This window comes from Lissotriton helveticus, chromosome 6, assembly GCF_964261635.1.
Source record: "Lissotriton helveticus chromosome 6, aLisHel1.1, whole genome shotgun sequence".
NCBI classification, from domain to species: Eukaryota; Metazoa; Chordata; class Amphibia; order Caudata; family Salamandridae; genus Lissotriton; species Lissotriton helveticus.
In genome coordinates, this window is record NC_136067.1 from 955941222 (window position 1) to 955954392 (window position 13171).

Here is a 13171-nt window from a genome sequence, read left to right on the forward strand (position 1 = left end):
GATCGATATTATTGCAATACTTATGGTTAAGTAAAGTGCATACATTAGAAGCAGAAGTATAAAATAATACTGTAAAAACATTGATATGGTTTCTAAGCCATATGAAGGTTTAAAATGAATAAAATATATTACATACACATATACATTTGACTAAACGTACTCAACTGGTGTTTCTAGATACGCCTACCCCGTGTACCTGACCTAAGTCTAATACGTGGGCGGGAATAGAAAGTTACAGTTTAAGTTAAGTTTGTTTTTGCCAAGTGACTGACTAAAGAATTCTCTGTGAGGGGTTATTCAGTTCTGTACCTGGAAGTTAGGATGAATGAGGGATGGTATCTCTCTTCTCTGCTCTCGATATTCCAGGCTGCCTGCGAGGGCTACCCGGAAACGCCGGTGCTGGATTTCTCGGCAGGAGAAAGCAGCGCGTCTCGTTCTCAGCGCGTCAGGAAGGCGGGGCTGCGCCAGCGGGGTCTGCTCTGCTCTGGGCTTCGGCAAGTATGGCTGCTCCGTCTCGTCACCACCGCGTGTGTTTGCATAGGGCAATATCGGTAATATTTATACCTTTAAGGTGCCGAGATTGACGTAAGGATGGACATAGATACGTCAATAAGGATGTCATACGACCAGGTCGTTAGCACATTCTTTTGCTGAAGTTCTCGGTGAAATCAAAACAATGGCCGCAGGGTTTTTCCCAGGTTGTCATAGGTTTGATTTGTTATGAGAACTCCGTATGCCTTATCAGGGGCTGGAGGAATATCGCTTGTCTAATTAGATCGCAAGCGTTATGACCTAATCAGATAACACGTTCCTGTGCCGTAGTGTGGCTTCGTCAGATAACGGTATCTGCATCATGGGGGTTTGCTGCCTCATGGGCTGACTGCTAGTTAACTTGTTGGTTTGTTAACCAGAATAGGGTCAGGAATAGGGGGATCGATTCAGAACCTATAGGAATACATCACAAGAGATGGCAGATGACATTGCATCTTGTTCTTCCTGTGTCTAGGAAGTAATAGCTTCCCTTCTGCTGTGTCAACTTGCCCCCCAATGAATTTGGTTGCTTTTGCAGGATCTGATTTGTACTTATCCATGTTCACTAGGATCATCACTCTATTTAATTAGGGGTCCAGATTAACTAAGGTCTTTTATACATGGCTACTGCCTATAGCCTGCAAAAGCAAGAAGGAGCCATCAGGGCACAATCCAGGACACCATCACATCTCTTAGCCAGAACATCCTCCCACTCTCAGAGCCCACTTTCAACTTGCTGCAAAACACAAGGAAGATGCATCAGGGTGCAGTCCAGGATCCCAGCGCATCTGCTGAGACACTGATGTGTGGCCTTTATATATCTGGTTAGGTCACTCAGTTTCCTCCCTTTCCTCAGGACAGGAAGTGATTAGATTATGTTTTACTCTCTTCCCATTTCCCATGTGATTGGGCATTATCAGTGAGATTCTGCCCTTCTTGAAAACCCTGACCCCGCCCTTCTCTACCAAGAACCTGCATGGTGCTCATAAAGATGTGCAATTCCCAAAATGTTCTGTTGGGCTGGAAGGCATCTGACTAAAGAGCAACTTAAACTGTACTTCCCCCCACTTCCGCAACAGGGTGAGTTTGCATTGGGTGGCCACACATTGGCCAGCACTACCAGTGTATTTTTTTTCGTAACAGCCTGTAACCCAATTGAAAAGTGCCTCCGTGCCATCTGCAGAGTTTGCAATCATTGCTGGATGGAACGAGTGTCCCTTTAGGTACAAGGACCCTACAACCCTCACCGTGAGTGGGAAAGAACGACTTGCTTAGTACAGGTGCCACATGCTCCCAGGTGATATTAGATTTTAGAGAGGAGACAATATTTTAAAATTAAAAATGTTTCCTAGATTTGTCATCTTGGACAGAACGTTTTCTAATGAAATGATATTGAGTAGGAGAGTTTCACTGGAGAAATATTGGTAGTGGTAAATCCCTCATCTGTATAATCTGCAACACCAATCTGTCAATATTAACAGGGCAATCTGGTGAACAGAAAATCAAGTTTTCTCTCTGTAACCAATCTTAGATTTTCAACAATAGTCAACAAAACGTGCTCCACATTGCCATGTGTTTGATCCAGTCTACAACGGTTTTGGATGTATTGTTACATTATTCAATAGTTTACTCCTTTACTCAACCTACTGCTCTAAATAGTAACTTCCTTCCTTCCAAGGCTGCCAACAAAATCTCCTTTTGATACAGCAGATTGTACTGCAAACCATGAAAAGATCAAAAGGACACCCATTGTGTATTATCTAGAAAAATTACCACATGATAATATGTTGGTGTTACATGAAAAAACTATTGACATAAAACATTGATAAGTATGTAATTGAATATGTAAATGATGAAAAACATTTTTATTCTTACCGGCGTATGATACTGTAAATGTTAATGATCTTTTGTGAATGTCTCATTTTTTCTTAGAATTCAACAATGGAACATCAGTATGTGTCCTCCTTATTTCGTACATTAAGTCATGTGGTAACCATAGGCTATGCCACGTTATTTCTTCCAGCAGGTAAAGTACAAGGATTCTTCAGAAAAGATGCATACCTTGAATGAAAACGATATATACTATGCCTCTGTAATGAAAGCATACCCAATGTTATAGTATCATTCCTCTACACAATTAATAGCTGCATCACACACTATTCTTCAGATCATTTTTGATTCAGATATTACATTCTGTTGTACCAGTATATTCTATTGAGTCCAATAGTTTACCCTCCATCTTCTTTTGTGATTCCCCCATTTTGTTTAACTGGATCCTGGTATATTGAATCTCTGGGCAGAGGTAGACTGCAGTGGAATCTCTGACTATTTACGATTTTCTCCTTCAAAACACTAAACTTATGGGAACACATCAATTGATATATTTACTTGCACGTAAGTTCCCAAATAAGGTGCCCGAAAGCAGTGCAATTTGCATAAAAGTTAAATACCCAATGTGGGTTGCCTTGCTTCGTTACAGCCCCCACATGTGTGAATTAAGAAATACAAGGGGGCTTACAGGCTGGCACTGGGCACTGTGGACAAATGTGCAATATTGACAAGTAAAAACCAACCCAATTTGTTAAGCTTAGGCTCACTCTGGACATGAAATAAGTAAACTGTCAAGTCTGTCCTGAAGCTTGTAATGCCAATTTGCATAATTGTCACAAGTGAGACCTAGTAGCAAAAGGGACATCAATGTGCCCCTATTGTAACTGTATCGTGACGAAGTATGTCATTTGTTTAAGAAGCACTTTTTTGTATTTTGGACTGGGAACAAATTAAAAAGGCATTTCTTATGCAAAGTTACATAGGGGCCTATTATAATTATGGATTTCTCGCATCCTCCGGGCCGGCGGAAGCCACCGCCGGCCCGGAGAATGCGGGAAAACCGCCACAGAGCCTTGGAATACCCACCGCCATATTAGGATGGCTGGTGGGTCTTGCATTCAATCCGCAGCTTTTCCCGACCGCGGCGGAAAAGCTATAACATGGCTGGCGGTGTCTATCAGACACCGCCAGCCATATTATGATGGTGTAAGATGTATGCTTTTCCGCGGCCGCTTTTCCGCCGTGGAAAAGCATACGGATCGTCACTTCGGGGACCCGTTGCGGGCCCCCTGGGTGAAGGGGGGGTGGGGGGTGCACATGGGGGGTACCTATGGTACCCCCCCTGCATTTGCGTGAACAAAGCAGCAGGCACCGCGCGGTGCCTGCCACTTTGTGCACGCAAATGCGGTGCATGCATTTTTAACATTGCGGCGGGTGCAGCTTGAAGCTGCACCCGCCGCAATGTTAAAGATAGAGGATGTGACCGCCACCCTGGCGGTCACATCCTAATCTGCATGGAGGGAACGCCGCAGCCCTCCTACTCTGGGGTCGCGGATGGACTCAAGTCGGGAAATTTTAATTGAGATTTTTAGGATCACTGAAACAATATCGATGACACAAATATAGAACTACCTAAATATCGAGTAAAAAATATAGAATACAAAAATATCGACTTCCTATCTCCAAACAGATAAGCACAAAAATATCGAATCAAAAATATTGTTGTAAAAAATATAGATAGTCTAAATATCTAATTATTTAAAATGCTTTAAAGTAATTAAAAATTTATAAAATAATAAATATAATTAACTTAAACATACTTAAAATACTTAAATAACCTTAAAATTAATAAATAATGAATGCAAGTAAAAAAACCATACAAATTGATTTATTAATACATATATATATATATATATATATATATATATATAAACGTAATATTAATAAAAAATATAAAATATTTTTACGCTAGGATAGCGGAAAGAGTACAATTTACTATTACCACCCCAGTGAGTGCAACAGTAGAAAAAGCGTTGGATAGCGTAGGGGTAAAAATTACTTTTCCCACTCCAGAGAGTGCAACAGTAGGGAAAGCGTTGGATAGCGGGAGGGTAAAAAGTTACTATTCCCACTCCAGTGAGTGCAACAGTAGGGAAAGCGTTGGATAGCGTAGGGGTAAAAATTACTATTCCCACTCCAGAGAGTGCAACAGTAGGGAAAGCGTTGGATAGCGTAGTGGTACAAATTACTATTCCCACTCCAGAGAGTGCAACAGTAGGGAAAGCGTTGGATAGCCTAGGGGTAAAAATTACTATTCCCACTCCAGTGAGTGCAACAGTAGGGAAAGCGTTGGATAGCGTAGGGGTCAAAATTACTATTGCCACTCCAGAGAGTGCAACAGTAGGGAAAGCGTTGGATAGCGTAGGGGTAAAAATTACTATTCCCACTCCAGAGAGTGCAACAGTAGGAAAAGCGTTGGATAGCGGAAGGGTAAAAAGTTATCATTCCCACTCCAGTGAGTGCAACAGTAGGGAAAGCATTGGATAGCGTAGGGATAACAAATACTATTCCTACTCCAGAGAGTGCAACAGTAGGGAAAGCGTTGGATAGCGTAGGGGTAAAAATTACTATTCCCACTCCAGAGAGTGCAACAGTAGGGAAAGCGTTGGATAGCGTAGGGGTAAAAATTACTATTCCCACTCCAGTGAGTGCAACAGTAGGGAAAGCGTTGGATAGCGTAGGGGTAAAAATTACTATTCCCACTCCAGAGAGTGCAACAGTAGGGAAAACGTTGGATAGCGTAGGGGTAAAAATTACTATTCCCACTCCAGTGAGTGCAAACAGTAGGGAAAGCGTTGGATAGCGTAGGGGTAAAAATTACTATTCCCACTCCAGAGAGTACCAGAGTAGGAAAAGCATTGGATAGCAGGAGGGTAAAAATTACTATTCCCACTCCAGTGAGTGCAACAGTAGGAAAAACGTTGGATAGCGTAGGGGTAAAAAATTACTATTCCCACTCCAGAGAGTGCAACAGTAGGGAAAGCGCTGGATAGCGTAGTGATAAAATTACTATTCCCACTCAAGAGAGGGCAACAGTAGGGAAAGCGTTGGATAGCGTAGGGGTAAAAATTACTTTTCCCACTCCAGAGAGGGCAACAGTAGGGAAAGAGTTGGATAGTGGGAGGGTAAAAATTACTATTCCCACTCCAGTGAGTGCAACAGTAGGGAAAGAGTTGGATAGCGTATGGGTAAAAATTACTATTCCAACTCCAGAGAGTGCAACAGCAGGAAAAGCTTTGGATAGCGTAGGGGAAAAAATTACTATTCCCACTCCAAAGAGTGCAACAGTAGAGAAAGCGTAGGATAGCGTAGGGGTAAAAATTACTATTCCCACCCAGTGAGTACAACAGTAGGGAAAGTAAATACTTCATATATTAATTAAAAAAAAATATTAATACCAATTCAAAATTAATTACACATTTAATATAATATAATAATTAATCAAATAAAAATGCAAATAAAATTATGTATTAATAATCATTGCCTAATAATAAAAAATAATAACCAATTTACAATTAATTAATTAGCAAATGAAAACTAATTAACTATTAATTAAAAATAAATACCAATAAATAAATTTAAAAATGTAATTAATAACAATTAAATTACTTCCCACCCTATTCCCCTATAAACCCACAACCCACTACATTAGATAAATTAATCAAATTAACATCATTATCAATTAATTAATTAATAAAAATGAATTACCAATTATAATTTAATGAATTACCAATTCAAAATTAATGAACAATTAATTCAAGATAAATACCAATAAATAAATTAAAACATGTAATCAATTATAATTAAATTACTTCCCACCCTATTCCCCTATAAACCCACAACTAAGTATGAGCGCAAAATCTGTTCCGCTGGCGGATTTTGCGAATTTTCGGTAAATTCGCGATCCGCGAACTCCCGCGAATTTACAGAGAATTCGCATATCCGCGAGCGGCGGATCCGGGGGCAAGAGTTGAAGCCTGGCCTGTTGTAACTATTTTACGATGGCGCCGGCAAGCTGCCAGCGCCATCCTAAAATAGTTACTAAGTTAGCTTCAACAGGAAGCTCTAATAGATAAAATAAAGCAGGTGCTCGATTTTATCTATTAGAGCTTCCTGTTGAAGCTAATTTAGTAACTATTTTAGGATGGCGCTGGCAGCTTGCCGGCGCCATCGTAAAATAGTTACAACAGGCCAGGCTGGTGTGCTTTCTTTTCTTCCCAAATCTACCGTCGAAAATCAGCTGTGATGCTGGATAGAGGCCTTTGCATCCTTGACTTTCACGAGCGCAATCCCTTTGCTGTTCCTGTGACCAGGAGGGTCTGTCTCTTCATCTACTGCTCTCTGATCGGTCTCAGACCTTTTAAACACACAAGAGGCATGTGCAGGGGAATTATCCCCGCATGCGAGCGTTCCACGGCCCATGACGAGCTGAGCTCGTCATGAGCACCGGAGCACCATGGCTCATGACGAGCTGGAAGAGGCTAATCAATTATAATTAAATTACGCAAAAATTAAATGCCATAAAATTCATTAATTAAAATAAATGTAAAATAAATATACACTTTTCACACATATACTAACATAAAAAACACTTTAAAAAATGTGATAGTATTAAAAAATCAATATATTTTACATCTATATTAAATACTTCGATATTTTGACATTCTATATTTATGTAAATCGATATTAACTTACCTCAAATTCGATATTTTTGTTGTCTATATTCTGTCCATTCGATATTTTGTCCATTTCATTCGATATTTTTGTTGTCTATATTCTGTCCATTCGATATTCTGTCCATTCTATATTTTTAACTCGATATTAATGTAATTCTATACTCGATATTTTGACTGTATAACAGATTTTTAGTACACTTGTTACCAAAAGGATTTCTAAAAGTTTTGTTAAAATCTGACTTGTTGGCCTGGAGCAAGATGGATTAGTATAGGTGGGCCCAGGTATTGGCTAAGGGAGGTTAAGCATGTGAGTTGCAGTATGAATGTGATTTTAGAATAGCCACTTAGATATCATTTGCCTATTGGGTGGTGCCTCTAAAATCATCATAGAACCAACAAATTAAACCAAATATCCCTTAAAATTAAATTTGGTTAAAGTTCAATTTAATGAACTGTTTGGGCATGTTTTTGAAGTTATATCCTCTATAGGTTGGCCATTGATGCAATTCCTCAATATTTGCATCCAGTTTATCAAATTCTTCCCTACAGGTGTTATTTCACATTATATTTGCCCTCCTTCTGTGACATATTGTTCCATTATGGCTTTTTCCAAACATGCAGACACTAAACTCCTCATGACATCTTCCTCCAACATTGTGTCACCTGAATGTACAGACGTGTATGTGTGCCTTACCACAATATTATCCCAAGAGCTCACCACTTTAAATAATGTACAATTTACAGTTGTATTGTTCTTTGCATTTACATGTGAGCATGCACATCCTTTCCCACCGTAGTATTGGTCCATGGCGATCTTTGCCACACCACTTTTTTCCCCTCATACTTCAGATACAGCCTGGATAGAATTTGTATTCACACTAAGCAATTCCTTTAAAAACTGAATTTATTTCCAGCCTTGGAAAACCCTTGGCACTATTACCCACCAATGGACAATACACGTGTTGTCTGAAGGTCCCATGCGGTGTACAACTGTTGCAATACATAACTTTGACCTGCGCCATGGAAATAAATAAAAAACAAAAAAAAGGACACTGAAGAATTATGCTTTTGTATTTAATTGTCTACTGTTAGTTCCATTGTTTTAACTGATCAAGTGTTTGATCCATATACGGGCATTTATAAAAAAATGTCCAGGGCCTGATAGAGTTTTCTGGAAGGGTTACTCCACCACAAATGTGATGGATATCCCATCTACCTAATTATAAGTGCACTAGGATGTCATACACTTATAATTAGGCAGACAGGTTACCTGTCCGCCAAACTCTAAATCACACTCTTGGGGGCCGATTCCAATCCTGGAAAAACGCTGTACAAATCGTGGTATGGAGTGTTTTCCCCATACAACTCGTACTTGTAAGGAGGCCCCTAGAAACCTAGGAAGTACGATCCGTACAAATAGATGCACTCCATACAAATTGTAAAAAAGACCATGCAACTCGTATATACAAGCGATTCCGATTCGGATTGCTCTGTACACGACGTTCCCATGTATTCCCGGCAGCAGTTTACAACCCGGCAAGTACGATTCGTACAAACGGCACTCCATACAGCTCTTTTTTTACAACAGCCAAAAAGTGCTGGAAAAACCTTGTACGCCCCGAAAACAGTACGAGACAGACCCTTTCCTGTACGTGTCGTACACCGCATGAATACAGGGGTACGGTGCGTATGTAAGGTGCGTACGGATGGCACGGAAAGTGGGGTACGGTGCATACATACGCGATGAAGGGGTGCTGGTCGTGTACGCACCGTACAAGCACCGTACCCCAAAATCGCGTATGTACGCACCGTACCCCCAAATTGCGTATGTACGCACCGTACCCCAAAATCGCGTACGTACGCACCGTACCCCAAAATCTCGTATGCATGCACCGTACCCCAAAATCTCATATGTACGCACCGTACCCCAAAATCACGATTTTGGGGTACGGTACGTACGTACGCGATTTTGGGGTACGGTGCGTACATACGCGATTTTGGGGTACGGTGCTTGTACGGTGCGTACACGACCAGTACCCCAAAATCGCATATGTACGCACCGTACTCCAAAATCGGGATTTTGGGGTACGGTGCGTACATACGCGATTTTGGGGTACGGTGCGTACATACGCGATTTTGGTGTACGGTGCGTACATAGGTGATTTTGGGGTACGGTGTGTACATACGCGATTTTGGGGTACGGTGCTTGTACGGTGCGTACACGACCAGTACCCCAAAATCGCGTATGTACGCACCGTACCCCAAAAATCGCATACATGCACGATGTTGGGGTACGCACCATACACACGCCTCGCATTTGGGGGGACCCCTGTACGCCTCATACCCCTATACGACCCATACCCCGGTATGAGTCATACCCCCAGAACGAGTCATACCAGGGTACGAGGCGTATAGGGGTTCGCTTTGTTGCCGGTACGAGTCATTCCCTGTATACAGGCCATTTTCCATACAAATCGTATGCTGACAACCCGGTACGAATCGTACTTGACGGGTTGGACAGCCTTTTTACAAATTGTATGTTTTTTTTTACAAGTCCGTGTCGTACAGCTTTTCCCGATCCGATTTGTAAGGATCGGGCCGATCTGTATGTATTTTTCCCGTACGAATAGTACTACACGGGTTGGAAGGGACTTTTACAATTTGTATGGAAAAAAATACAAATCCTATTTGTATGGAAAATAAAAATCCAGGATCAGAATCGGCCCCTTGCTGTGTATAATCTCAAACTCATTAAGTGAGCATGTTAGTTGGCTTGTGAGTTTCCAGCAAACACCTGCCAACACTCATGTCTCGAAATTAGAATTCTCATGAAACTCGAGAAGTCCGAAAATATAATGCAGAATATATAGTTTCCTGAGCTTGGATAAATCAATACCTGCTTCTCTAGAATCTCCGGAGATAAAGGTAATTCACAAGTGAGAGGGAATCTGACCTCCTAGAAGACCACAGGGAGTAGGGTACTTAGGACCTAGGCCATCTTGGAAAAAGAACCAGCAGATTCAGTTGAAAATGGACTGTAGTTGAAACACTGGTTTAAATGTTGGTTGAGATGCCTGACTCATACTGCAATTTGCAAGCTAGTACTCTAGGAACTGTTACTTAAAATGTGTGAATCTTGGGGGTCACCAGGGAGAAGATATTAGTTATTTTCTGAAGGTTTTTATTGACACTTTTCAACTCATAGTTGGCGGTTCCAAAGCTTTCCAAAGAAAGATGCAAACTTGTAAGGGTTTCATCCTTCATTCTGAACTTTATGCATTAATGTTAAAAACTTTAGTAGATCACTTGAACCACATTTCTTGTCTTGGTAAGCCATGCCCAGCAGTGGTTCCTAGCTGTATCCCACTGAACAGTTTTAACTTCCAATGAAATAGTGATTAGGTGCCATAGTTTTCATTTTTGGGTCACAAACTATTTGCTATTTTTCCTCAGCAACTGTTTTGCTTCTGCAGAATATTTTTGCGCTGCTTCAGATGTACTAATATGTCACAAGAAATAAATTACCATTCAATAGGATTTGTAGAATCTTTTCCATAAATGATAATGAGACATTATGCAGTGCCCAGCACAGTTCCCAAAGTGGGTTAGATTGGAGTGGGAACAGCAAGTCTGACTCCTCCAGTGTCCAACACATTCTCCAATGTTGTTGAGACTGGAGTGGTAATAGTAAATCGGACTCCTTCAATGTCCAACACCTTCCCCAAAATGATTTATGTTGGAGTGGGAAAAGTAAATCGGACCCCTTCAATGTCCGACATATTCCTCAAAGCAGTTTAGATTGAAGTGGGAATAGTAAATCCAGCCTTTTCATTGTCCAACATATTCCTGAAAATGGTTTAGATTGGAGTGGGATAGTAAATTTGACACCTTCAGTGTCCAGTACATTCACCAAAGTGGTTTGAATTTAAGTGTAACAGGTATTTTGACGCCTTTAGTGTCCAACACCTTCCCCAAAATGGTTTAAATTGGAATTGGAATAGTAAATTTTGACCCATGCAGCGTCTCAACACAGTCCCTAAGTTTATATTGGAGTGGGAATAGTAAATCTGAAAACACCTACAGTGTCAAACATCTTCCCCTAAATGGATTGCATTGGAGTGGGAATAGTAAATCTGAACCCTTCAATGTCCTTGCCCATATGGCTTATATTGGAATGTGAACAGTAAATTTGACCCCTTAAGTGTTAAACATATTTTCCAAAGCGGTTTACAGTGCAGTGGAAGTAGTAAATCTTACACCTTCAGTTTTTAGCCCCTTCCCTGAAATGGTTTAGATTTGAGTGAGAATAGTAAATATGCACTCTCCATTGTTAAACACTTTCTCTAGTGCAGTTTAGTTTAGTGTGTGAATATTAAATCTTACCCTTTTAATGTCTAATGCCTTCCCAGAATTTTCTCGTAATGGATATGGTATATTTTAGCAATTTAATGTATAATATAATATATTAAGTATTGTACAGAAGGATAAGGTAAATATAACATTTACATTATAATATATGTGGGAGACGTGGTCTAGCAAGATGGCCGATCGTATGTGCAGCTAGAACTGTCTGCTGCTCCATGCAAGAATCCTGCGGAATTCTGAAGAGGGTAGCTGTACCTGTGGTCAGCAAGATGACCAACTGGTTGTATTAAATCTGAGCTCCTGGCCAGCCATAAGCAATCCGGAAATATTCTCCCACCCTGGGATACCCCTAGCTTCGGAATGCCTCAATACATATGTGTACTGATGGCAGAGTCGATGCAGCCTTTAATTCTGCCTCCCACGCCATCGCCATCTGAAGATCACCCACTGCGCCGTCTCCCTGGTCTCTGTGGATTGCTGCCTTGGCTGCCTGGCAGTTATGTGGCGGCCCAACCGTGATTTCATGCTCCGACCCTCCTGCCCCAGCCGCTGGGGAGACCTTCTCGCCTTTGGAGGTCAGAGCCTCCTTCCCCAGAGTTGCTGTGTGAGAGGGCCTTTCTGTGGCGGTTAGGGTGGGTCGCACGCTGAGACAAGGCAGCCAGAGCTCCCCTCTGTACCGTATGGGAGACCAGCTTGCCTGCGGCACTGCCGTTGCGAATCTGGGCCTTACTGGCAGTGAGGTTTTATGTGCATCCGGCAGGTGAATAGCCCACCTTGAAGTCTGTCGTCGGATTTGCCCCACTCCTCCTTTTTCAACACTTCTCGCTGCTACTGCTTGTGGCTGCAAGACTGCATTGGCCTGCGGTGATGAGGTGGCGGGTATGAGTGCCCTCCCCAGAATCATGGACATTGTGTTGAGTTACACTGCAAGACCCAGTGCCAGGATCGTCCTGCAGGCGCCCAGATGCTTTCCGCCTCTACTGTTACTGGACATCATCGTACCAACAGGGGGCCTTCCTGGTGTGCATTGCCTAACCTTGTCATTCCTCAGTTTTTTCTCTCTGATGTACTATTTAAGGGAAACTGGCCAGACTGCTGTTAGTGAGGAAGCCCCCAGTGCTACATGTGGCAGAGTCTTCCTAGGAGTTATGGGCCTTTCTTCCCATTCCTGGATGTGGCACACCATGGATCATTCTCCTGGCCCCCCAAGTGCAGTTGGGGATGTTCCCTAACACTATGTGGTACCTGGTGTTGACCTCTGTTGGGGGGGCCAGGGGACGTGCACTGGTATGTAACTATTTGGAGTTCTCGCCTGCTTTGCTGGGCTGTGGGGACATTCTTGAAAGTCCTCTCTCTGGGTCTCAAGGACTGCTCATGCTGCGTTCCACTAGGTCCTTCTTCCTGCTGGTATCACCTTCCATACTGTTTGTGGGTGTGATGGACCCCTGAGGAGACCACGCCTGGCCACTGTGGAGCAGGTAGTGCTGCACTCCCCAGGGAGCCCAGAAGTGCAAGCGGGGGCGCTCACAGCTGGTACTGTCCACCGTCCTGTCAAGTGGTCCAACTTACATGCCCAATCAGTGAACACCCACCATGGGGAAGGACAGGTGCAGAGAGGGGCTCAACAGAACTAAATTGGCCAGTTTACTGCCCCGGGGTACAGCACGCTGCTGAATCGGCTGTCCTAGGAGAACCCAGAATGCATCTTA

The 13171-nt window shown here is 42.3% G+C and overlaps 1 protein-coding gene across 6 annotated transcripts in view; it reads left to right on the forward strand.

Annotated features, from left to right (window-relative positions):
• LOC144761611 (potassium/sodium hyperpolarization-activated cyclic nucleotide-gated channel 1-like) overlaps positions 1 to 13171 on the forward strand; it is a 1852618-nt gene that overhangs the window by 912066 nt on the left and 927381 nt on the right. For all 6 annotated transcript variants that reach the window (XR_013595810.1, XR_013595808.1, XR_013595809.1 and 3 more), the window contains exon 6: positions 2464 to 2557. Coding sequence is in view for 3 of the 6 variants with exons in the window: in XM_078646912.1 (XP_078503038.1) it covers positions 2464 to 2557 (94 nt within the window). In the remaining 3 variants the exon portion in view is untranslated. The remainder of the gene's footprint in view (positions 1 to 2463; positions 2558 to 13171) is intronic.